We start from the raw sequence: 24,729 nt of genomic DNA, 5'->3' as shown, positions 1-24,729 counted from the left end.
GAATTGTCCATTATTTAAGAATATCAATGTCACCGATCGCTATGCAGCAGTGAGAAAACAACGCTTATGTTATAGATGTCTGGGGAAAGGGCATGCAATCAAGGATTGTAAAGTCCACCCCTATGGTATAAATGAATGTACCTAAAAACACTACAGACTGCTGCACTCAGAAAACCAAATGAACGAGGGTAGTCACGCAGTTAATGTAAGCGCAGCAACATTCAACCAGAGTAACCAAGTTACTATTTTTTTTTTCAATTAGTTCTGGTATCGATTCAGAGGGTTGGTAACAGGTTTCCTCAATAGTGGGTCAACTGTATCATTCATCGACCAAAGTTTTGAGGATCAACTACAAGCCAAAGGCACCAAAGTTACCTTGAACAGAGCTGACATACATGTGACGCAAGATTTGAGGACAGAGAAGGTTCCTATCACAATAAAGGGACTACATTCGAAGGTGCATTCGATTGAAACCTTTGTACATCCATTAAGGTCGTTGGGAAACGCGACATATGATTTCAAAGAACTGGAGAAAAAATTCAGACACCTGAATGTTCGCACTAACAGAACATTCAACCTGATGGAAGTAGGCATCATACTTCGAGAAGATGCCAACAATATTCAACGTCCATTGGACTATAAAACTGGAACACGAAGTGAGCCTTTCGCCGTCTTAACAGTATTAGGATGGGTAGTCAGTGGTCCCATGACAGTCAAGAAAGTTCAAATTGTTTATCATTTTGCCTCCACGGAAGATCTGAAAGTGGCAGAGAACATCCAATCATTGTAGGACATAGAAACTTATGCTTCCAAAATAAATGTTGTAAGTCAATCAAAGAAGGAGCAGCAAGTTCAGAAGTTTCTAGGGAGCACAAAAACGTTTACAGGCGAGCGGCACGAAGTGGCATGCTCTGGAGTTAACCAGAACCAAATGATCCAAACTACTACGGCTCGGCTCGTGGTCAGCTCAACTCATTGGAACAAAAGACTCCAAAAAGACCCCAATTTGAAAAAATGTATCAACGGTCAATTAATTCAGATGTTGAAAAAAGATTTGTGAAGATCCCGAACAAAATTGGAAGTCTGAGGCACTTTTGAAAAGGAATGGTATTTGCCGCACCATTCAATTCCAACCCCCAACAACAAACCCGGTAAAATTCGTCGTATTTGCGACGCTGCAGCCAAGTACAACGATGTATGCCTAAATGAAAAGCTATTAGCCAGGCCTGATATATTACACGGATTGATTGGAACAATATTAAGATTTTGAGTAGGACCAATAGCCCTAACCGCAGATATTGAATCAATTTTTGAGCAAGTGCAACTTCCTGGACAGTATAAAAGCTGATTGAGATCCCTGTGGTGACCAACAATAAACAAACCTGTGCAAATTTAAGAGTATCAGCGTCATTTTTGGAGAAAAGAGTTCAACAGCATGTGCCAACTACGCTCTAAAGCGAATAGCAACCGATAACGAGGACGAGTTTCCAATTGCAGCAAAAACCATCCTGTACATTTCGACATGGACAAATTCATCAAGTAAGTCAAAACACCCGAAGAAGCAATCAAGGTTTTCAAACAACTGCAACCTCTTCTCTCAAAACATGGATTTGAATTGAAGATGTGGATCACCAACAGCAACGTGGTAAACAACGCAATCCCAGAGGACTTAAGATGAATCAGCAACACAAAGCAGGTTGAAGTAGAACTCATCAAGTAAGGCTCATCCGTGCTTGGGCTTCAGTGGACAGTTACCGAGGATAGTCTGCAGGTTTGTAGAGGTACAAGCAAAAAAGTTGAGACACCAATCACCCAAAGGAAGATCTTATCTCTAATTTCTTCACTGTTTGATCTTCTCGGACTGTTGGCAACATTCAGTGCTTATATGAGGCGACTACTGAAGTGCATTTGGACCAAAAATGGACAACATTGGGACAACTCAGTAGGACCTTGCCAAGAAGAAGAGTTTCCGAAGTGAAAAGTGCAGCTTCAAGAAGTAACAGAAACCAGCATTGATAGAAGATACTTCAGCACAGCCAAGGACAAATGGGAACTTCATGTGTTTGCCGACCCATCTGAAGACACAATGTGCGCAGTGGCATACCTACGTTCAAAGCCCAAAGAATACTCAGCAGACTTAGCATTTGTAATCGGAAAGTCCAGAGTTGCACCGATGCGACACCTTTCCATACCACGCTTAGAACTACAAGCAGCAGTGATCGCGTTGAGACTTCAATAACATATAATGAAGGAACACGAATTGGAGATTCACAGTTGTAACTTTTGGACCCACTCAACTACTGTTCTGCTATGGATTCACAGCACCCGCCATAAGCAACAGGTGTTTGTTGCAAACAGAGTAGCTGAGATACAAGTAATGTTTCACAGTGGAATCATGTTAGTGGTATTAACAATCCAACTGACATCGGGACACGAGCGATCTATGTTGACGAACTTAAGAGAAGCGAATGGCTCACTGGGCCGGCCTGGTTGAAGCAATCAGAGAACGAATGGCCTGAACAGGTGAGTATAACATTTGCTTTAGACGAACAAAACGACCAAATGGTCTTCTCAGCAAAGGTTGAAGAAAAGAACCAATGATTCAGTGGGAACGATTCAGCAAATTGAATCGACTAGTGAATACAATGGCATACGTGAAGCGCGTAATCAAAAAACACAAACCGGCAACAAAAACACTAAGTGTTGAAGAAAGAGAGGGTGCACAAACAAACATCTGCAGACTATTCCTGCATGAACTGTTTGCTGAAGAGATGAAATCTCTCAAGACTGAAGAGGAAACTCCAAAAAAACAACCACACCCTCCAATTTATACCATTCATTGACCAGCAATGACTTATTTGTGCTCAAGGCAGAATAGATAAAAGTCAATTGAACTTTGAAACCAAGCAACCAATACTGTTACATTGGAAGCACCATGTAGTTGAATTATTCTTGCAAAATGAACACAAGAATAGTCATCACGAAGGTACTGAACACGTCAGAAACATAGTTCAGCAGAAATTCTGGATCCTAGGCATACGAAATGCTTTGAGATCGATCAAAAAGAAATGCTTTGGGTGTCGAAAGGGAAGATCCCAAACAAAGGCACCACCACTGCCAGATCTACCTGAAGAACGATTAGTCGCATCAACAGTGTTCTCGAATGTGGGTGTCGACTATTTCGGACCATTCACAGTAAAGATTGGTCGGAGAAACGAAAAACATTGGTTCACATGCCTTAATGTATGAGCGGTACCTATATAGATTGTACCAAAAAACTAGAAATTATTACTTAAAACCATTTCCCGTGTGGCAACCAGAACCTTTGTTTTTCGTAATTATCAGGTGCAGAGAAATTTGTTGATCATAGAAAAATCTTCCGCCAAACACAAGCTTACGCAGACCTCATGTGGGACAGATTCCGTAAAGAGTACTTGCCAACGTTGAACAGTCAAAAGGCCAACAAGAGCGGACAGAAGTCTTCAGCAGGGTGATTTTTGTGGTAAGTAGCAGACAGTGACGAACGTGGATATTACAACCTGGGTCCAATAACCGAAAACTTTGAAGATTCGGACGGAGTGATTCGATCAGCGAAAATCCGAACGAGAGATAGATACTACAAAAAGCCAGTAGGGAAGCTCGCTCCAGTACTACCAACTGGTGATGATGTTTTAACGAAGGAAAACAGGGTGGCGATGTTGGAGCTGAGCTTAAGGAACAACAAAATTGAGTAGGAAGAAAACTTCAATGCAGGTTTAAAACACTTCCAATTAAATGCGTAGGACGATAACTATTACTGTGTTCTATTATTATCCGAATTATCTATCCCCTTAGCAAGAAAATTGTGTATGGAAAATCAGAAACAGTAGAGCAACGTATGCTTTGTAAGCAGGAAAATTGTCAACAAACTGAACAAAAAATAAGAACTCACAATTTTTAACAAGTAAAAGTGAAATAACAACAAAAATTGTCAGCCTAGCATATTGAGCTAGCACATAAACTCAGCAATAAAATTGTTGAATTAATATATTCTTGAGCAGGGTATTTGTTACTGCGTCTTGTCAAAGCCAACCTTTGAGCGGTATAATTGTTATATTGTTACTGTGTCTTGTTACCAAAATTTATCTTGGGCAATATTTTATCTAATATTGTGTCTTGTATCGAAAACGTCTCGAGCATTGAGTTCAATTTTCTGTGTCCTGATTTCCAATCTTCAACTCGAGAGAAAATTGCCAAAATCGCAATACACACACCTAGGATTAAATTGAAAACTAAATTTTCATAACAATTCCTAGGCATATTTTTTTGCCTTTGATTTGTTTCATCAAAACGATTTAACTGGTAAACATATAGTTATCCCGTTTTGTGTGATCTGTGGACCCAGTTCAATTGATAGAAAAACCAAAACTAAGTTAGTTTAATTAGTTAATAAAACGGTAAGTATAGCAAAACAGATAAACAGTTACAAAAGCAAACTGCATAAACGAAGTATCCGGACAGATTTTGCAAACACTCAGCACGAACTGGGCGGTGTAAAACTTTCTTTGTGAAACACAAGGAGAGCAGCCATTACAATGGTGATTGCAACTCATCTAGAAACACCCTACATTACCTGCAGTTCTTGGTAACTCTCCTAAAATTTTACCTGCAGAAAAAGTTTTCTAGGTAGGTTTACTTGTAAAAATCTGCAAAAATTGCATTATGATTTATTTACCTTGAACTTTTAACTAACTGCAAAGATACTACTGTTGATAAGTTATAATAACTTTGCTTCAAGTTTTCTATTTTTCTGGTCGTACTTAACATGGAATGTTCTAAATTTTCCAATCAGAGTTATTACCTGCACTTCGATCAATTTTCAAATAATTTTTTCGCGTCAAAATCTACATGCCTTATATTAATGTTTTGTTTTGAATTTGCAGCTAATTTCTTGGTAATGTACTCCAGGCCAATTGCACGTATCATTTTTTGCAGGTATTTTTGCATGTATTGCTACCTGCAATTGTGTTTATCTTAAAAGGTTGCAGGTTAATTGACCTAGACATCTTTTATAGTGTATTGTGGGTATTTGTCACTTTGGGTATTATTGCCATCGGTATTTGGTCTTACACAGCATAAACGTATGTAGGTGGGTGCGGGGTGGGAAGAGCCACTATAATTTTATATTTTGTTCACATTGCTTTTGCATATAACAATACATTCAATTTTTTCACGTAGCGGTGAAGTTATATCTAAACACTATAAACTGCGCATGTAGATAAACGTTATTGCTGCTCCGTAGGCCTTCATGCAAATTAGCCGACATACAATTGGCCGACAACAAAACATCAACAACTGATTCAGTATTATACTTCATAATGATACTCCCCGCCTCCCCATAAAAACTCAAAATCGATTTATAACATCTTTTTTGTAACCGATTTGAACATTAAGTGGCATTCTGCAAAATTTGTCTGCTTGGTTGTATGTCGGATAGTAGCTCTAGCCACGCACAAAAAACCGTAGCATATATAAAATGCGTGCGTTTGATGTAAAAAGTAATGGGTGCTAGGGTGTTAGCCGACACACAAATTAGAATACACGCCAATTGGCCGACAGATTGCTTAAGGACGATGCGAAAATGACAAATCAGAACAGTATGAGCCGAATATAGTGTAGAAATAGTGTGTAATTAGAAGTTTCGACTTATAATTATTTTGGGTCGTGATAATTTGTTTGGTTGTTTGGTTGTGATAGATTCATATCAAGTCACACGGGCCGCTGAGGCATGGTCAAATTAGCTTTTGTTCTGAAACTAAGGAACGCTACTTTACCCGCTTAGTGCGCGGGTAATTATCATGAACTCTGGTTTTCGCGTAGTTATGTTTCCTTAAAAGTCGGCTAAAAAGCGTGTCGGCTAATTTGTATGTCGGCCAATTGACCGGCCACGGAATTAATCTGCATTGTCTCAACTGAAGGGAAGTTATACTTGCGTGCGGCTGAAAATTAGAAATTAGTTCACACAATTTTCCGCCTAGATTGCGTCATGTGCAGGCCGGAACGCGTCCTTGTTTATTTACTTCGTTAAGTGACCGCGGGCTCATTTGGGCAAAGTTTGAATTTGCAACTTTCCCCCCAAAAGTCTGGATCGAAGTTTATTTTTTCATATTATAATTTTCATAAGCTTTTTTAAATATCATTCCATTTTCGACTGCCCAGCTCAAATTTTTTTCTCATTATTATGTTTAATTTTGAAACACTTTACAATAAATGGCGAGTTTTGATTAGATAGAAAACGATATTGATCATAGCTAGCTCATACTTGTGAGCTAGCTTTAACTTTCTGAAATTATAATAAAGTTACTACCAATTAAATTTTGTCAATAATTTCTGATTTCTAATTCGAGAAATTGCATCGCATTTTGTTAGTTCGATTGATTTCTTGTACCATTTTTATTTGCTTGCTTCTTATTGTTTATCAGTTTAAAAGATGGAGGGCTCAAATGATAAATTAGATTTAATTCTGACCAAATGTTTTGATGACAAGTTCCACTGGCAGCTTCTGATGGTATTTTTGTGTGCTGTGGGATCTATGCATACTTGTACATTCCAAGTTGCTTCCAATTTCTATCGAGTTGAAGTTCCTTATTATTGTGTGGATTGGACTTATGGCAATGATGACAATAGTACCGAATCCCAGACAGTAGGAAATGACAGAAAGGTACACTACACTAATTATCCTTCTTCTTGCCTTATCATTATACCCCCCCCCCCCCCCCACCCCTCCCGCAAACTCGCACAACACAGAGTGAGGTTCGTGAACTCATACATGTATTGGCCAGACCAACTTGAGTCGCGGATGGGGAATCCAGACCGACAGGACCGAGAAGTAAATGAGTAATGGCCCGACCACCAGACTTTGGCCGGTATTGTCCAGAGCAAGCGGACTTTTGGTAATTGGCCATGCTGTACAGAATTTTGTAGAGACTATTGACCAGACCGAAAAACCCGAAGCGAGACCATTGGCACAGCAAGAACTAGGTACTGAGCAAAAATTAGAGCAAAAACAGAGCAAACAATACGTATTGGCTAGACCAAACAGACCCTGTTCCGGATCATCTACTGGGCCAAACCAATTCTAGGCCAGACCCAAATAGCGGTTTTCCAGACCCAACTAAACATGTTGAAATTCGTCAAAAATTTAAAATATTTTTGTTTTATAATTTTCTGGTCGAAAATTCACAATAAACTTTCATTTATTTATTTTGGTTCAAAAATCGTCGATTTAAAGACAATTGCAATTATTAGAAATCACATTTCTGAAGTAGTTTTTGATGCTGGTTCCTGAAAGATCGGCCGTGGCTAAGAATAACAGTTAAATCTGCTCAAATTTAAATATTTTTCAGAGGACCGGCATTTGTTTGGCTGGATTATTTTAATTGGCAAGCTTGATTTTACCAATGTTGAAATTGGGCAAACCCAAAAATGGTGCTCGGGTTTACCCAAAATTGGGCAAACCCGAACACAGCAAAATTTGGCAATTAAGGCTCGAAGGAAGGTGAAACCGGCCAGTTTATTAGCTACAGTCGTGACGGGACACCTCAGTCTGCGACCAAATTCGGTCCAGAAAATGCTTTTCTTTAACCCTGGACCTTATCCAGGGCAGACTGAAATTGGGTATGGGGGAGAAGGAATTGTGCAACCAAATTTGTTTGAGCTCTTCTGCAGCGTCAGTGAGCTTAGTGTTTGCTGTTCAAATTCGAAGATCAAAAAGTACAGGCAAACAAACGACGGTATACACTTAAAAGCTTTTACATATTCTATGGTGCTAGGAAAATTGGCCGACAGGGCGTTTAGCCGACAACGAAAAAATGAGAAATTTAGCCGACAGTTTTATCATAATTAGTCATAAAAGTAATTGCTCATTGGTCCATAAATCAGTAGTTCGGTTGTGATAGATTCATATCAAGTCCCACGGGCCGCTGAGGCATGACCATGGCCCGCGAGGCATGGCCAGATGCGGTAAAATACAGATCGAAGACTAGATATTCACAGATTGGAATAATATTTGAACTTTTTCTCTTGCTGTCACTGTTGTCCACATTATGATAAAATGTGGGTTTTGGAACATGTGACGTTTTTAAGTAAATTTACCAATAAGAGTTTACGTTCAGCGCGTGATGATCAGGTGGTCAATAAATGTACATTTATCAGGTGTATCAGTCAACCTTTGGGATCTCAATAATGTAAACGAAGGTTGTTGGGTTCAATGCTGAAGATGTTTTTAGCTCTCAAGTTTGTTTTCATGCACAAATATAACCTTTTCTTCATGCACATATATTCTATATAACCTTCCCTTTAGCTCTCTAAATGTACCGTTTGCATTGAAAGACAGGTAAAAGAAAGCTTTTTTAAAGCTTTTTGTCAATCTTAAAAACAATGAAAAGGTCTGGACCGCAGATGACTAAATGATTTTTTAAAAAAAATTCTTGTTCAAAAATGGCACAATTGAAGTGGTGTCCTGACGATTTAATCGTTTTATGGCTGGAATTGGGATAATTAAAAATTTTTCTGAGATCGGATCTTTTTATGTGATTAGACGTTATCAATTACTGAAGTCATGCTGATGTTTTGCAAATTCTGGTGTTGTTTTAGTTTTTCGTAGAAATGTTAAATACGATTCCTAAAATCTTTATGTAGAACTTTTTGTTCGTTTTTTGCGTGAAGGATGATTGGACTGGCCAATTTGCCCACTCAAGTTCGTTTGCTTAAAAATTGTTCTACACGTGCTGCGTTTCTTAAATTACTATTTAAAGAATATTTAAGCCAATTGAGGAATAATCACTTCGAGTTTTTCGGAATTTTTTTGAGTAACAGCGACAATACTACGTTACTTTTTTATGTCAACATTTCTCACCCCGTGAATAATCAAAGCGGCAAAAATACGTACAAGTGTCAGAGTTTCATCACACTTTTTCAGGGATAGTTTCGCAAAATTCCAAAAAAATTCCGTCAACAAAATTCTTTTGTTTAGCCTAAAACTGTTGCTCGAATTTCTTTCGTAATTGCTTTGAAAAAGCTCAATTCGGATGCTTTTGATTAAAAAGTCGCAAAGTCTGGGTTCATTAGAATGTAATAGCTGGCCTCCTATTACACAAGTAGTATGCTTGGGATTTTTCGGGAATTAGTCATCACTTAGTCTTACTTTCAGTTTTGTTTGATACGCGGTTGAATAGTGAAAACTTAATTCAAACCGTTGAAATTTTAACCATAGAAATTTGTACCGCTGGGGACAACAGTGGCAAGCAAAATCTCGTCCCTAATTTTTCCTTTTTATTGAAATCTGGCATTTTGCGAAGAGTGGATATTCACAGTTTGGAATAATATCTGAATTTGTTTCGCTTGCTGTCACTATTGTCCGCATTATGATAAAATGTGCGTTTTAGAACATGTGACATTTTAAGTAAAATTTATCAATAAGAATTTACGTTTGGCGCATGATGATCAGGTGCTCAATAAATGTACCTTTATCAGGAGTATCAGTCAAGCTTTGGGATCTCAATAATGTAAACGAAGGTTGTTGGGTATAATGCTGAAGATGTTTTTAGCTCTCAAGCATGTTTTCATGCACGTAGTAAAGTTGCTCCCGCTAATTTAACATTTAGGAAATAAATTTGATAACTTCAGATAACGCTTTTTGTTCTCAATTAAGAACATTTTTTTGCAGTGCAGTATATGCCTGCCTCAAGCCGATGAAGTAGTAATATCACTGCTTTTCTTTTTCGAACAAATAATTTTCTCTGCAGTACCTACCGTTTAATCATTACAGGTTTTACAAGTTTTCACATTTTATTTACAAAAAAAAAAACAAAAATCTGATACATTTTAATGTCAATTGTTGAATTGTGTTTTTTTCTCAGGCCTTTTTTCAGCCATCTTCGGTGTCAAAATGTAGTTTATTGTGGTTGTTTTTTATATGAGCTGAAAATAGCTTTTGATCGGAAGAGCTAGATGATTGTTTTTTTCTGTTACTTTTGATTTTCTCTTTCGCACTCATATTAGACGACAGTATTTTAATTATAACTGAATTCCTCTTTTCGCTAAGATTTGTTTATTGTTTCATTGGCCTCTGTTATGCTCAAGCCAATTTTTTCGGATCTTTTTTTTTGCTAGAATTGTCGCCCTATAACACTTTGGTGGAAATCGCATGGTGATTGCTGATTTATATACTTGCACAAATTCTAAGACTTGAAAATACTTGACTTGGATTATTGAGACGGAAAAATGAACATAATTTCAAAATTTGATATCAAAGTTAGTTCCAACGGAAGTTGCTGAACATAAAATATGTTTACGAAATGAATAAATAAATTTGCCGCAAATTAACGTCTATTGCACTGAAGAGATTAATAATCTGTCTGAATGACAGGATTTGATGTAAATTTTGATGACCAGCAACACATGAGCCAAATAAAATGCTAAATACTGAAATGTCATATCCATATCACAGTCTCTTTATGGTAACCTTCCTTGCACTTCGGAACGAAAAGGTGGTTTTTTGTTCAACAGATCTATGCTTGTCTTCTTTCAGGTAGATCTCAATTTCATCACTTAGATCTCAACCGCAAACATTTATTTACATTAAGTTTTCCGTTTTTCCTCTTAGCCGATCATGTTTCAATGTCAATGACTTCCAATTTTTTTGCCTATTCTTTAGTTGCTCTCAAACAACGTCTGTAGCAATTATAGTTTTGTTAATTTTAAATTTCTCTTATATGCCTTCTTACATCATTTTGCTCCCCCATCCCTGGAAGCACTCTGCAGTACAAAACGATAATACTTTTGAACATCATTTTCCTAAAATGCTTACATGCAGCATCACTGTTGCACCTTTTTGAGCGGAAAATTTTTGGCTCGGGTTTTGCAGTGACAGAGATAGTTCGTGGCGATGTTCGATGGTTTTTGTCCTTGACCTTAATATGTTGTATTGTTACATTAACTCAATGGTGATTATGAATCCGAAACTATCAGCAGCTGAATTTATCTTTTTTATCTTATTTATAAAACTGTTCCTCTAAAAATTTAGCTAAACTTTTGATTGTAAATAAAAACCTGTATACCTTAGCATGGTAAGAGTTTTCAATAACAAAAAACTGAGTTCCTTTTATGATTTTTTAATGTTATGCCCTCATAAATTGCTTTACATTTTTCAGTATTTGGCTTTCTACGTGTATAACATTTTTCGTATAGTTGATAAGCGATTCTTGCATTCGTTGTCAGCACGTTAAAATAAATTGATTAATAACCCGTTACTGGATTGCAAAACTACTATTTTCGAGGCCTACAGAGCTGGTTTTTGATATTGTTTAGCTGAACTATGCCGATTTGCGAGCTAATAAAACCAGTCTTTTGGAGGTAATATTTACAAAACTCGATTTTTAAGCTAGAGCAATTTCTATTTTGCCACGATTACATGTATCAAATCGTTGTTAGAACATATCGGGATAAAAATTTTCAAGTCATGGGGGGATAGTACCTTTTGCTCTAGATATTTTATTCTCAGATTTTCTTGCAGTTGGTTGAGTAAAATGCGCATCTTGTTGCAAGCGCCGAATTTGTCCGTGTAATTATGATAAAAATCTATATATTTTCAGGGTGACAGTTGCGCTTCGAGCTGCGCAAGATGGGTTTTCAATTATTCCCAGCTAGACGTCTCATCTTCAATTCAGGAATCGTACAACCTCACTTGCGGCGACGAAATGTTCATGCAAATTCACGCAACTGTTTACTTCATTGGTCTCGGATTGGGGTCACTTTTTGGAGGTCATTTGGGTGATCGTATCGGCAGGGTTAAAATCATTCGGATTTCCAATTTTGTAACTGCATCTTTATGTGCGACAATGGCACTCACCAATTCGTATCTCATTCACGTTACTTCTTATACAATCATCAGTGGATTTATTGGAACCATCTGGATAGCTGCATATGCGTACACTACAGAAATTGGAACTATAAAACTCCGGGCTAAAGTTGCGGCCAGTCTTGCGGTGGCTTTGTGTTCCGGGTATATTGCATGCGGGCTGATTGCATTGGTATTACCCAATTGGCGCCACCTGCTGATAGTAATTTCCCTATTTCAATTTATTTGTTTCGGCATAACTTTGTTTATGGATGAAAGCCCGCGTTGGTTGTGGTCCCAGAAACGATATATAGAAATTCATGAAGCTTGGATAAACGCCGTCAAGGTTGAAGGATTATTTAAAAGACAAAATTCTAATGAAAGTCAGGAAGAGTTATTCGCCATGCTTATCCAAGAATGCAAACCCCGGCAGAATTTTCTCGAAAATGTTGTTTCTGATTTCAAAAATATTTTCTTCTTAAGCTCGGTCAATGAAGAAGACAGCGAAGATACCAAACTCACTTCTGAGAATGAGTCTCTAATTGGAGTTTATAAATACCCTCGCATAGTTATGCGAATAATCATGCTCACAATTTATTGGGTGTCGACGTATTTGATGTACTTCGGCGTATTATTTGGTGCTCAATTATTCGGCCAACAGATACATTTGTTCACAATTCTTCAAGGCTTAGGCGCAGTAACCGGAGCTGTTTTGAGCTTCTTTATCATAAATCTTGCTGGCCGAAAATTGGTCTCGCTTTTGTCTTTAGCTTGCTTAAGTGTTTGCTTTTTCATTTGCATAATTTTTCCAAGCTCAATGAGAATGATAATTCTTCCTGCAACGTTGTTGGCCCGGATTTGTTTGGAAATTGTTGGTTTTCTGATATTTCTCTGGCCTTCGGAAATGATGCCGACGACAATACGAACGTCAGTTCTGGGTTTATTCTCCTTTGTCTCACGTGTAACTAGCATGCTTGTCCCATTTATAGAAACCCTAGATGTTTATTGGGAATCCTTACCTCTTCTGATTTTGGCAGTTATCTCAGTTGGGACAATTATTCCTGTTTTGTTTCTGCCCGAAACTAAAAACGAACAACTTCCGGGGAATTTGAAAGAAGGGAATGAGTTTGGCACCAAAAGAGAAGAGATCGATGCTGCAGTTGAGAGCGAGGTTAAACTGAAAGAGGAACTTGATCGTTCTTAGTGAATGTCTATATAATAAATCCAAAAACTGATTGCGCCATATACAGCTTAAAATCGTTCTTGTAAAATTCGAATATATTGTAGTATTGTATGGATTTCACTTGTTTACGGTTTTATAACCAAAACTTTTTGTTAAATAGGTTTCCGAGTCTGGGTTAGTCCAATTTACGGTCATACGACTTCAGATTTTTTGGTAAATAGAAACTGGACTTACTGTTTTCAGCTCGGAAAGTCACAACATATATTTTTGTAGATTTTAACTATAACTGATGAGAAATTATTGAGCTCAAAGACTTCATCCGAGGTCAATCCCAGATCTCGGCTAAAGGAAATACTCCAGTGGAGGGTCCAATATCGACTAGAATGTTTTTTTATAAGTCGAGGAAATCATTATTTTAGTATTAGCTTTAAATACTTACTTGCTCTTTTTCCGTGGATCTGCAAACATCCCCAGACAACGCAAAAATAGCCCTGCAAAGACAGTCAAACGTAGAAAACAATTTAGATTTCACCAAAAATTTCGAAAAATCGAATTCTTTAGATAAATTGTCACATTTAGGGTACATTACAATTATACACTGCTGAAGGAGAAACGTTGACATAGCTTTAACTGCAGTTTTACTTCGAAAACAATTATTTTGGAGTCTTATTTTTGTAGTCAATTTGATTACCAATGTTGAACACTTTTGACATTTTCAATAACACAACTTCTTTTTTGATTAAAATTTCTTGAACATTGAAAACGGTGAAGGTCCGTGACGGTTGAGTACGTTATAAGCCCTAGCAAATTCTCGAATTTAATGTAAAATTTTGGGTATGGCCTATAAGTTAGAGGATAGAATTGTTCCCTGAAGTATACCATGATGATTTTGGTACAGTTTCGGAAAAACTGGGATTTTTAGTTCCGATATCTGTTCTCTGTTTACTATGAACCATGGGAAGATAGGGATTCGTCAGTAACCATGAAATTCAACTTTTTCAATGAAAGTTTCCTGTTAAATAAAACTGAGTACGTTTGCAAGATCTTGAAAACTGCTAGAGTGCCGTTACTTTGTTGCAGGTTGCCTGAAATTGTTTCATCATGATTTTTTTGTTATTACCGAACATCGAACTGATTCGTGTTTTTCATTTGTTATTTTGTTTAAAAGAAGGCGCTGGAAAGTTTTTCCAAGCTCTAAGAAGACTAGATTAGCGTTAGTTAAATTCAGTTTAGTGAGAAATTGGATTGCTGTAACGAGTTCAATGACAGCAAATTGTAGGCGATCATCTATTTCTAGATTGCATGATTTAATCTATAAAGCTTAACTTTCCTTTGGCATCTTTGATTTTGTTATTTAGGGAATTGAATCAGGCTCCAAAAAGGACCAATTTCTTCTTTTACTAGTTGAAACAATGGGGCTAGGGTATATTCCTGTGAAATAAATACTTTTTTATTAATAGCTATTTTAATTATCATTCCAAATTTTCTATAACTCTGGTTATCCGGAATCTGCGGAATTGCTAAGAAAAATACAAAGTCATCATTAGTTGCAACCCCAGTCAAACATATTAACACTGAGGAACTAACTCTCCCATCGAAAAACTTCGTTTTAGATTTTATCAATATAACCACAAACCAACAACGAAAATGAAAAATCCTTAAAGGCAATAAAAAGGGAAAGATGTGCTGATATAGAAGAAACTTTCTTGCCAATGTCTCTTAAACTGAGAGTTTTCAAGTATAATGCGATAACGTGTTTTTGAGAAATTTAAACATGAACTTAAAACAGAGAAATTTCACCTTTCGTTTTGATAGTAAAACGAAGTACACAGTGGTCTCTGACAACTTAATCTTGACAGCCCGCGTGCAATTTCAACAATTGCTTCGGTAGTGAGAAGCAGTTCTAAATTCTTTTTCCCATCTCTTACCGGTTATTTCAACCAGTCTGTTGACAAAAAAATTTTTTCATCAGAATTGCAGAATGCATACTTCCACTTTTACAGAGAAGAGGATCAGAAGAACCATGAAAATTGCAGATCAGTCTCTGTTATAATTTAAAAAAGTTCACAATTGAAAAAAAATCACTTCTCAAAACCAAAACTTGCCGATTGTTTCCGCAGAAACTGTGCGATCGAAAAATGTTAATATATTGTGTCAACCCTTTTGTTATATCAAAAGCTACTGTCTAATTTTGACATCATATACTTTCACCAAAACTACTTTCTCTTGGTTTCAAAAAAGTGCTCGAACAGTTAATCAACACCGACTTAGATCATTTTCGTGACAAAAACTCACTGTAACAGGGTTAAATTCCAGCACGGCGTCATTTGAAAAACTGCTCTGACTTTTACTTTTGATTATCTATGTCAGTGTTTTGAATAAACATGTCAATGATAAATCCAACGGTGTTGAATACGCAGATGATAATTCGAATAGATGTTGACGACAAAAGAATTCACATACTTGAACAAATTTTTGTCAAAATAGAGCACCACTTTTCCTAAAATTCATGATATCTACACGACAATGCCAAAAAATACACACACAAATTTCCTTCGATACGACGTCAAATACAGATTACAATTTCCTAAAATCTATTTCCTTTTCCAGTGCTATAGAAAATTGGGTTGACTTCATTATATTTTATCGAACTAGTAATAACCTTAAATTTCAATGTCTCATTCGAAAACTCTAATTTTTTTAACCAATGCTATTTCAGCCTATCCTGGAGAAAATTTGAGATCAGTTAATGTTACTACACTTGAAAACAGCATTTATCTCAGTTATTGCTTCTTTTTAGAACCATTCGTTCATTAATTTTACATTTATCATATATTCCCAATGGTAAGAGTAGTGGATAAAACAGGGGTTCCAGCCACCAGCCCAATTTGTCTCATTCCCACTGAGTACAATGAGTCAAATTGTACTGGTAACTGCAACCCCTGATTTATCCACTACTCTATATTCCCTCAAAAGTTATCATTTCCTGTCTCACTTAGTGCAATCTGCAGCCACCAGCTCGATTTTGCCTATTCCCCCACTCAAACTCGAGAAAACAAGCCAAATTGTACTGTTAACTGGAACCCCCGTTTTATACACTACTATACTCTCAATCAAAAAAAAATAAAATTGGTCCGTTCCCCCTCTCGAATTCGGGAAATGGGCCAAATACCAAAAATAAGCCCCAACCCGCATGATTGAGCACGCCATGCGCACGCACACAGTTGCACATGCTCCCCCTACTCAGAATTATGCGCAAGCATGCGGACATTCGCTTATCCCTTTGTTCTTCTAATAATTTATCTGTATCTATACCTTTGGCTTTCAATTTGGAAACTATAATATAATATTTATAATAATCTGGCTCTTCTTTAACACCTTTGGCCAGATCTATATCCGTATGGGATTATTTGTATGACTCCTTAATCCACTAGAGCCAATAATAGAAGAACAATATTCACAGTTAACTTTTTTTGAATTGCATTCTTATCATATTGATTTCTCTTTTTCAAAAGATGTTATTTGTTTTATAACCTTACACTTATTACAAACTTTATTTGTTATATCAAATTTGATATTAGCATATGTGGGGTTAGGCTTGGGGTTGGCCTTGGGGTTAGGCTTAGGGCTAGAGTTAGCATTAGAACTAGAATTGGAAATAGAACAAGACTTAAAGCCAAACCAGAACAGTTTGTTTTATGTGAATGGAGTCCGGCTTCACCGATTGGCGAAGCAAGTTCCTCGATACAAATTCCACTCAATGATTCATCCCCACATGCACATCCACTAATTTTATCCTTATGTTCTATTTTATAACGAAAAGCTAAAGTAAAATGAGTTCCACATTTATAATTACACTCTAAACTTTCTATAACCATTACCTATAACTAGACAAAACTTCAATTTTACATTTCCAATTGAAAACTAACCAAAATTTCAAATAAAGCTATTGTATAATCTATAGAGCAGAAAAACCTAGCTAAAGTTTCCTTAACTAACTTATTAAGAGTATATATTTAAATCTTTTATCTAAAACCTTTTCATTACTCAATCCGGCTTTAACCCCAACGAAATTTAAAATTTCATCTCTAAATTTTTGAATTTTTTTATATAGATCATGTAAATCATCCAGACCCGTTTTGTTTAAAGCACCAGTTTCTTCATTCATATATTCGGAGGAGGTCCCATAACCATAAGTGATTAAAGTATTTGTTAACTATTTAATATACTGCTTGCGCCCGCTGCTACAAGACAAGCAATTTTTACTGTTGTATCAGGAGATATATAACTATATATCATGAAGCATGTAACTGCAATTCCGCCTAAGTATGATACTAGTTTTAAAGCATTAGCTTTAATTGTTTCTTTAGTTAGAACATCATTCTGAATTTTAATACCTCTTGATGTAAGAAGTTTATTAAAGTAGAACTGATAATTATTTTATTAATAATGTTTCTATTTGTAGCCTTATTCATTAGTGTTTTTATTTAATCTAGAAGTTTATTTATCTCATCTCTTTCTAATTCATCTTTTAAACTAAGAGCTTTTAAGTCTAGGAAACCAACTCTCGAGTCATATATCATAGTTCTATTTCTATCAATAATAATTAAATTTTCTCTTGCTTATCATATTTAATCATACCATAACGAAGTTCATCAGTCATTCCATCTGTACAATTATAGTAGTTACTATTTAACTCATTAATTATTTCAAAGAACTTATGTTCACATTTATATTATACATTAAAAATTTTAAATAGATCAGGGCTCTTTTATTATCTGGGCTCTTTTATGACACATTACAATCATTTGAATATTATGATGTCTTCCTTCTGTAAAATAATAAGCTATATCTTTAATTAACTTATCACCCATATCATCAAGAACAATTACACTATTTTGAAATATATGCTTATTTTTTAATGTGATCAAATTAATATCACACATATTGAAATCACTATCCAATCTCTTTCATCTTTAAATACTATGATTATGTTTTTGCTATCTTGATTCTGATTTTGATGGGTCTCCGATCATGCTTCGCCATCTTGATCTTGATCTGCGAAGCAGCTTTGCTGATATAACTTCAAGTATTGTCTAACAAAATAAGTCTTCCCTGTACCAGTACCACCATTAACAAAAGTATGTAATGGTGACTTTTCATATTCAAATCTCACTAGATTTTTATTTATAAATCCACCAAAACTTTCTTCTGGTTTTGTATATTTACTCGGTATTGAATCATATGCTATATAACAAAACATGATTATGAAAATAAATATTATAATTGCACTACACCTCTCCATTTTTATCATATAAAAAAGCTTATTCTATCATTTGGGGATTTCAAAAATAAATTTGGTATTGATAATAAAGCTATGAGTAATATCAGAATAGAGGATACAGTTTAAGATGTAAGTCTAACTCCAAAAGAAAAAATAATGAGAGATCAGAAACCAAATGTTGCCTATCCTGAATTCAATATTATTGTAAATCTACATCCAACTTATGGTACACATTGGGTTTTAGTAATAAGAAGAGGAGGCGGTCCTGTGTATTACTTCGATAGTTTTGGTGTTGAGACTCCACCACTATTCTTAGTAGAATATGTTGATCTAGGCTCTAATGAGAGAATACAAAAAAATGACGAATCTCATGGTGGGGCTTATTGTTTATACATGATCTATTTTATTGATAAAGAAATTAGAATAAAGAGTGCTTTGAATATTCTAGTTGATCAATGTAAATATCCAGGAATGTATGATGAGTGTTCTAAAGATAAAGTCATTGATAGTGAAGATGAAGTTGATATCTATCTACTTAGAGGAAAGCCCCCACTGGTAAAGCCCCGTAGTAGGGTATCACCTTTGCAGATGGCAGGGCATGACCAAATGTCTATCAGTGGAACTGCTTGGGGAACCAAGGGCGGAGCCCCCTCGCAGATCGGTGTTAATGGGAAATAAAGGCTATATGATGATAATATAATTGTCAATGCCTCATTCCCAGAAAACTTCAGATGTGTAATAGCTGGTCCTAGTGAACGCGGAAAAACATTCTTACTAAAGAATCTATTTTTGAGTAGTTTACAATTTGATATGTTATATATCATTGGTCCTACTGGTGATCAATATGAAGATTTAAAGTATGACGACAAAGTGTTTAATGAAAAGAGATTTACCCTCTCCCGATCAACTACTCAAAGATATAAAGAAGCTAATGATATTTGATGATGTTGGGGGAAAGGAACCAGCTATTAATGAATACTTTTGTAGAGGTAATTGTAATATGATATATCTTAAACAAAATATATTCTCGGCAGATAGACAGAATGTTAGAGAGAATTGTAATCTATTTATTTTCTTTGAACAAAGAGGTTGAGCTACCACGGCTATATATCATGAACTTTTAAAAAAGCAGAACTTAGTTATGATGATTTTACTAATATATATGAAAAGGTGTAGGAAGAGCCTTATAATTACATCGTCATTGATAAATCTAAAAACAGAAATATTATCGGAAAACTAAGAATTAATTGGTATTGGAGAGTTTTATGGTTTAATAATATTTATGATTAAGTCTAAGTCCAAGTCTAAGTCTATGACTTTGACTAAGTCTAAGTCTAAGTGTAAGTCTAGGAGTAAGTCTAAGTCTATGAGTAAGTCTAAGTCTAAGTCTATGACTAAGTCTAAGTCTATGAGTAAGTATAAGTCTATGAGTAAGTCTATGACTATGACTATGACTAGGTCTAAGACTAAACCAAATGTAAAGTAGAACTCAACACATCACCATTGAAATCAATTGGTCTTCCATGCTCATCTTTAATATGAAATTCAATATATTCTATTCTATCCTTTGTTACATTTTGATATAAGATATTAGTTGGCATAATATTTATCAAGTAACCTGGTGGTTCTGTTAGAGTAAAAGTGTATAGTATATCAGTGTTATTACCTTTATATTTAACACCAGATATAACATTACAGTGGATGTAAATGGTACTAAAACCCATAATGTCAATAATCTTTTGAAATATATATTTACCTTGTTTATAAACTATTTTGGTAAATCCTAGTAATGGGGCTATTGAGTTTTCTATATCAAAGTTAAATGAACCATGTTTTATTTCCATTATACATTTCCTTGTATTCGTAACAGGTTCTATTATAACATTGCCATTAGTTTCTTCTTTTATTAATACTGCTATTTCGATTAATACATATGCACCTGGTATAACAGCTAAAATTTCGCCATCATATTAAAATTGATTATTGCTTCTATTCACATTAAACACTGAGTTATAAACCGATAATCGAATTACACCTAATTTTGTTGTATTAAGTATAGGTTCAGTATAGTTAAACTTTTCTGTTGGCTTTATCATTCTAAACGTAAGTGTGTGTTCTTCTCTAGTTGTAGTTAGAGCTTCATTTGTCTTTTGTAGTTCACATAAGAATAAATTATCGGAGAAGCCGCTTCGTGGATCAGTCATTTTTTTAACTATAAAAAATGGACTTTAATTTGAATACAACTTAAGGTTATAATAATGATATACACAAAAGTAAGATTATAAAATACAAACCAAATAATCTAGCAATAATGAATACGGTTGATACTAATATTAATATCATTCTCAATAGAGAAGAGAATCATTGAAATACACAGGATTCATATCTAAACATAAAGTTTGTTGTATCGGATAATGCTGGTGGTCTATTTGCTAATAATGCTAATATCGGATTAATTAATTTTGGTGTGATGGCATTATATAGATCAGTTAAGCTTGAAACTAGTGGTGGTAGGACTGTTGAATATTTAGATCATTGTCATCCTAATCTACTAATGTATAAATTATCAACTAGTACTGATGATGAATATGAGACTGATTTTGTTAGAAATCAAGGTAATAGAGATAGTCATCTTAAAGGTGAGCATGCTGCTGCAAAACGAGGCCATATGTTTAGGATGGTTAAGATGAGTGATCTATTTCGGTTTGTGAATGATTTAGAAAAGATTATATATGGGTTAGGATTCAAACTAATATTAAAAAGAGATAATAATGATAGTGCTCTATTTAGAGTTAATGCTGGTGCTGATGCAGTAGCTAATGATGGTGATATAGAAATTAGAGATACATCGTGGTGTTTACCTAGTATTGATCATAGTAACGATAATAGAATTATTGTACAGAAAGGATCAAATAAAAAGAATAATATTGATTTTCGTTCTTATGAGAGAAAGACATTTTATAAGAATGTGCCCAATGCTACTATCTTCTTCTCTGATCTAGGTATGGAAAGTGGTATGGAAAGCACACAATATATAAAAATTGGTTCCGAAAATAATAATGTTAATGAACAAACTCATGATGCGAGTACATTTGATATAATGAATGTTACTGAATGCTACTGTAAGATCGGTAGTGAATTTTATCCTGAGGATAGAATGATTAATAATAAACTTGATTAACAATTTTCGTAGATAATAGTTGTGTAGATATATTTAAGATTTCATCATATAATCCATCATGCCCGGCTTTTGTTTCCAATATAAGTAGTTCTAAACTTTCTATTAAGATGTTGGGGTCGGCTTTGGGGAACCAAGGCCGGAGGTCCTTTCTAAGACCACTAGCTTCTATTTGTTTATCAGTCTCGTAATCAGTTTCTTCCTCTTCTTCTTCTTCTTCTTCTCCTACTTCCCCTTGTTCATAATCACTAGTAGCACGTTGACATTTTTCATCTTCACTGGAGGTTGGCATTGATATAATCTGCGATGTGGGATCTCCAGTACTAGCCAACATTCTTATATGTTTTGATCTATTACCTTTAGTAACTCCTCTTTGTTTATAAACCATATCCTTTAGAAACTGTTTTATTTTGTTTCCATCACCTTTTATATCTCTTTCGGTTACATATTTATTAGTAATAAACATAAGGAAGCCCTTAGAAAAATCAGAGACATTACTTTTCATTATTATACCATCAGGTACAAGAGATACATCGATACCATTTATTTTAAATTGCTTCGAATTTGGATCTACTATTATTAATTCGAATGTTTCTTTGTTTGTTTGTTTCTTTAAACGTTAGTAGCAAAATATCAATCAAATCATTGTCTACAGAAAATGTTTTGCTTCTATCATCTTCTAATGTTACAGCTGGAATAGGTGTGGGAGATAAAAGAGCAGCTCGTTCGTCAGGAAATCTGTTTTGTTGTTGGTGCCTAGATTCTTTAAAGCACTAGTATTACTGTCTAATGCGGCTAACGTTTCGTTTTGAAGAGTTAACATTGCTTCACTATTCGCTAGTAGTGCTTCACCATTAGTATTTAAAGTTTTAGTTAAAGGATGAAAAAACTCTTCTATGTCACCATAACATTCTTGTTGTCTTAATTTATCTTCTAATCTATTTCTTCTGTTTCGATTTCTTTACTGTTTATTTCTATAAGTTTATCTAGCTTAGCCATTTTTTATAGCTCATTATATAGTTTAATTGCAGCCTGAATTAACTCTCTATCATCATTAGTGCTTACTTCTAGAATATTGTATAGCCAGTTGGTCTTCGTCTAAATCTAATGATGCAGCCTTAATTTTATTTACTAGATCTCTTTTGAATAGATGGAGATTCTCATCATAAGGATAGCTTTTAATATCATTTACATAAAATCTTTTATCATCAAATGTGTTTAGACTAATCTTACATGTTTTTGTTGTTGTCATGTTATCTTTTTGTATTCTACATCCATCTACAGTTCTCTGTGTGTTATACATTAACTCATTATAATACTCTTCATGTTTAGCATTGTTACAATTCTTTATTCCTTTCTCTTTAGTATTATTAGGATAATCTTTGAAGCTATATGTCTTTGGCGACAGTGCTTTAAACTCTTCTATTATTCTACTCCCCAATTCTTGTTTGAATTTGCCGGGGACTTTATCATTAGTTTTGATTGGTGCTTCTAGATTGGACAGATCCATGTGTTCGTCGGGTAGATTACCCTCAATAAAACTTAATACAAATTTATCAGTATCCTTATAATGGAGCTGTAGATCTTTCAGAGATGGTTGAAGAAAATTAAAGAACACATCATACATTTGTAATTCAATTAATTCTAATATAGTATCACCTACATATACTAGAAAATCATATTCTATTTGTTTCATTATACATTCATTTTGGCTATAATCCTTATATCTAGTTATATTCTTAAATGTTGGTTTACTTATACGTTTCATTATCTTTTCTTCATCGTGTAAGAACTGACTTTGAAGGAAAAGCAGTAGAGGATTCATGCACATTCTACAATACAGTGAGTTATTCATTAATTTCCTTACATCCTTTTCCGCTTCAGTTTTAGCTGTTGCTCTTTGATTAGTATTGTTTTGAATATAGTCTCTACATATGTAATCTTGTTTAAATTTCATTACTCTGTGAATTTTAGTTACTTTTACGCCCATCTTAACATAAAACTTTAACATCTTGTAATGAACCATATATTCTGTTTTGTTGTTTTGATATAAGATTAATTTCTCTGTTCTCGCCCTACCTGTCTCTCTTTCTCTGTAGCCTAGTTCATTATCATTTATCTTTCTTTTATTAGGCATTAATGCTAGTTGCTCTGTTCTATCTTTACAACTATTAGTATAATTAATATCACAAACTATATAGTAACCATGATCCTTATCATCTGGAGTATTTAATATAGAGATGTGCAATAGTACTCAAAGCCCTTATAAGGTAGCTTTTGCAACATTGCATAGCCGTATGGGTTGTTTGTGTCTACGTACCAGATAAACCTCGTATTAATATATCTATCACCCATTATACCACATAGACCACCTCTCTTTGCTTCAACGAAATCTTCTAGCATTTGTTTATCTTGTAATGTATCTAATGTAGCACCGCCTAACATTAACCAACAATCAAAACTATAACCCGGGACACTTACAGAGTGTAGGGTTGAGACTGAATTTTTTCATACTTAATTAAACATATTCATTCATGCAGTAGTCTAATATTTCCACATCATTCTGTAAATACTCTGTAGTTAGATCTTTACCGGATTTACGACTGTATTCTTTATTGAAGATATCGATTTCTTCTTGTGTTGGTAATTTATTAGATAGCGAGAATTTGAAGTCTTCTATTTTTAGATTATCTATAATTTCTTGGTAGGAGTCACCAAAGTGTTCATATGGATATAATGTTTTAGTTTTACAATGATATTTCTTTCCCATTTAATCTAGAGGCTTCGCTAAGAAGTTATAACTGTCTAAGGATTTAAGACAACGAATATTAAACATCTTAGATTTACCAGCAGCTAGTAGTATGTTATGTACTTTTCTTTAATCATTATTCTATTTAAAGAGTTCACTATATAGTAGGTTGAAATCATAGCCGGAGCCATTATGGCATATTACAGGAATGAAGTTTTGTTTGTACCTCAGATTACACATTTTACATGCGGGACCTCTATATTTACCAGTTTCATGACAGTGATCTAATTTATTAATACATGTTTTGCTTCATATAGGGCAAGTGTAATCGGTTTCAGGGTTGAATTTATCGTCTTTTTTAAATATAATCTTTTCATTAACCTTGAAGTTAATCTTTTTTCTATTTCTAATAGATCACTAGCAGACTACAGTCCAAACCAAAGTAGTGTTTGAAATT

The 24,729-nt window shown here is 34.9% G+C and overlaps 2 protein-coding genes across 2 annotated transcripts in view; both read left to right on the top strand.

The window, feature by feature from the left end:
- LOC142348160 (uncharacterized) overlaps positions 1-24,729 on the top strand; it is a 586,343-nt gene that overhangs the window by 69,020 nt on the left and 492,594 nt on the right. The window lies entirely within an intron of this gene.
- Positions 6,012-13,265, top strand: LOC142348597 (solute carrier family 22 member 6-like). Its single transcript, XM_075399995.1, has 2 exons — positions 6,012-6,700; positions 11,634-13,265. Exons 1-2 carry the CDS (start codon positions 6,470-6,472, stop codon positions 13,080-13,082), a joined length of 1,680 nt encoding a protein of 559 aa, XP_075256110.1. The 5' UTR covers positions 6,012-6,469; the 3' UTR covers positions 13,083-13,265.

Source organism: Convolutriloba macropyga, chromosome 10 (assembly GCF_964194025.1).
Source record: "Convolutriloba macropyga chromosome 10, txConMacr16.3, whole genome shotgun sequence".
Classification (NCBI taxonomy): domain Eukaryota; kingdom Metazoa; phylum Xenacoelomorpha; order Acoela; family Convolutidae; genus Convolutriloba; species Convolutriloba macropyga.
The sequence above is the reverse complement of the archived record's forward strand: the minus strand, read 5'-3'. Positions and strand labels throughout refer to the sequence as shown.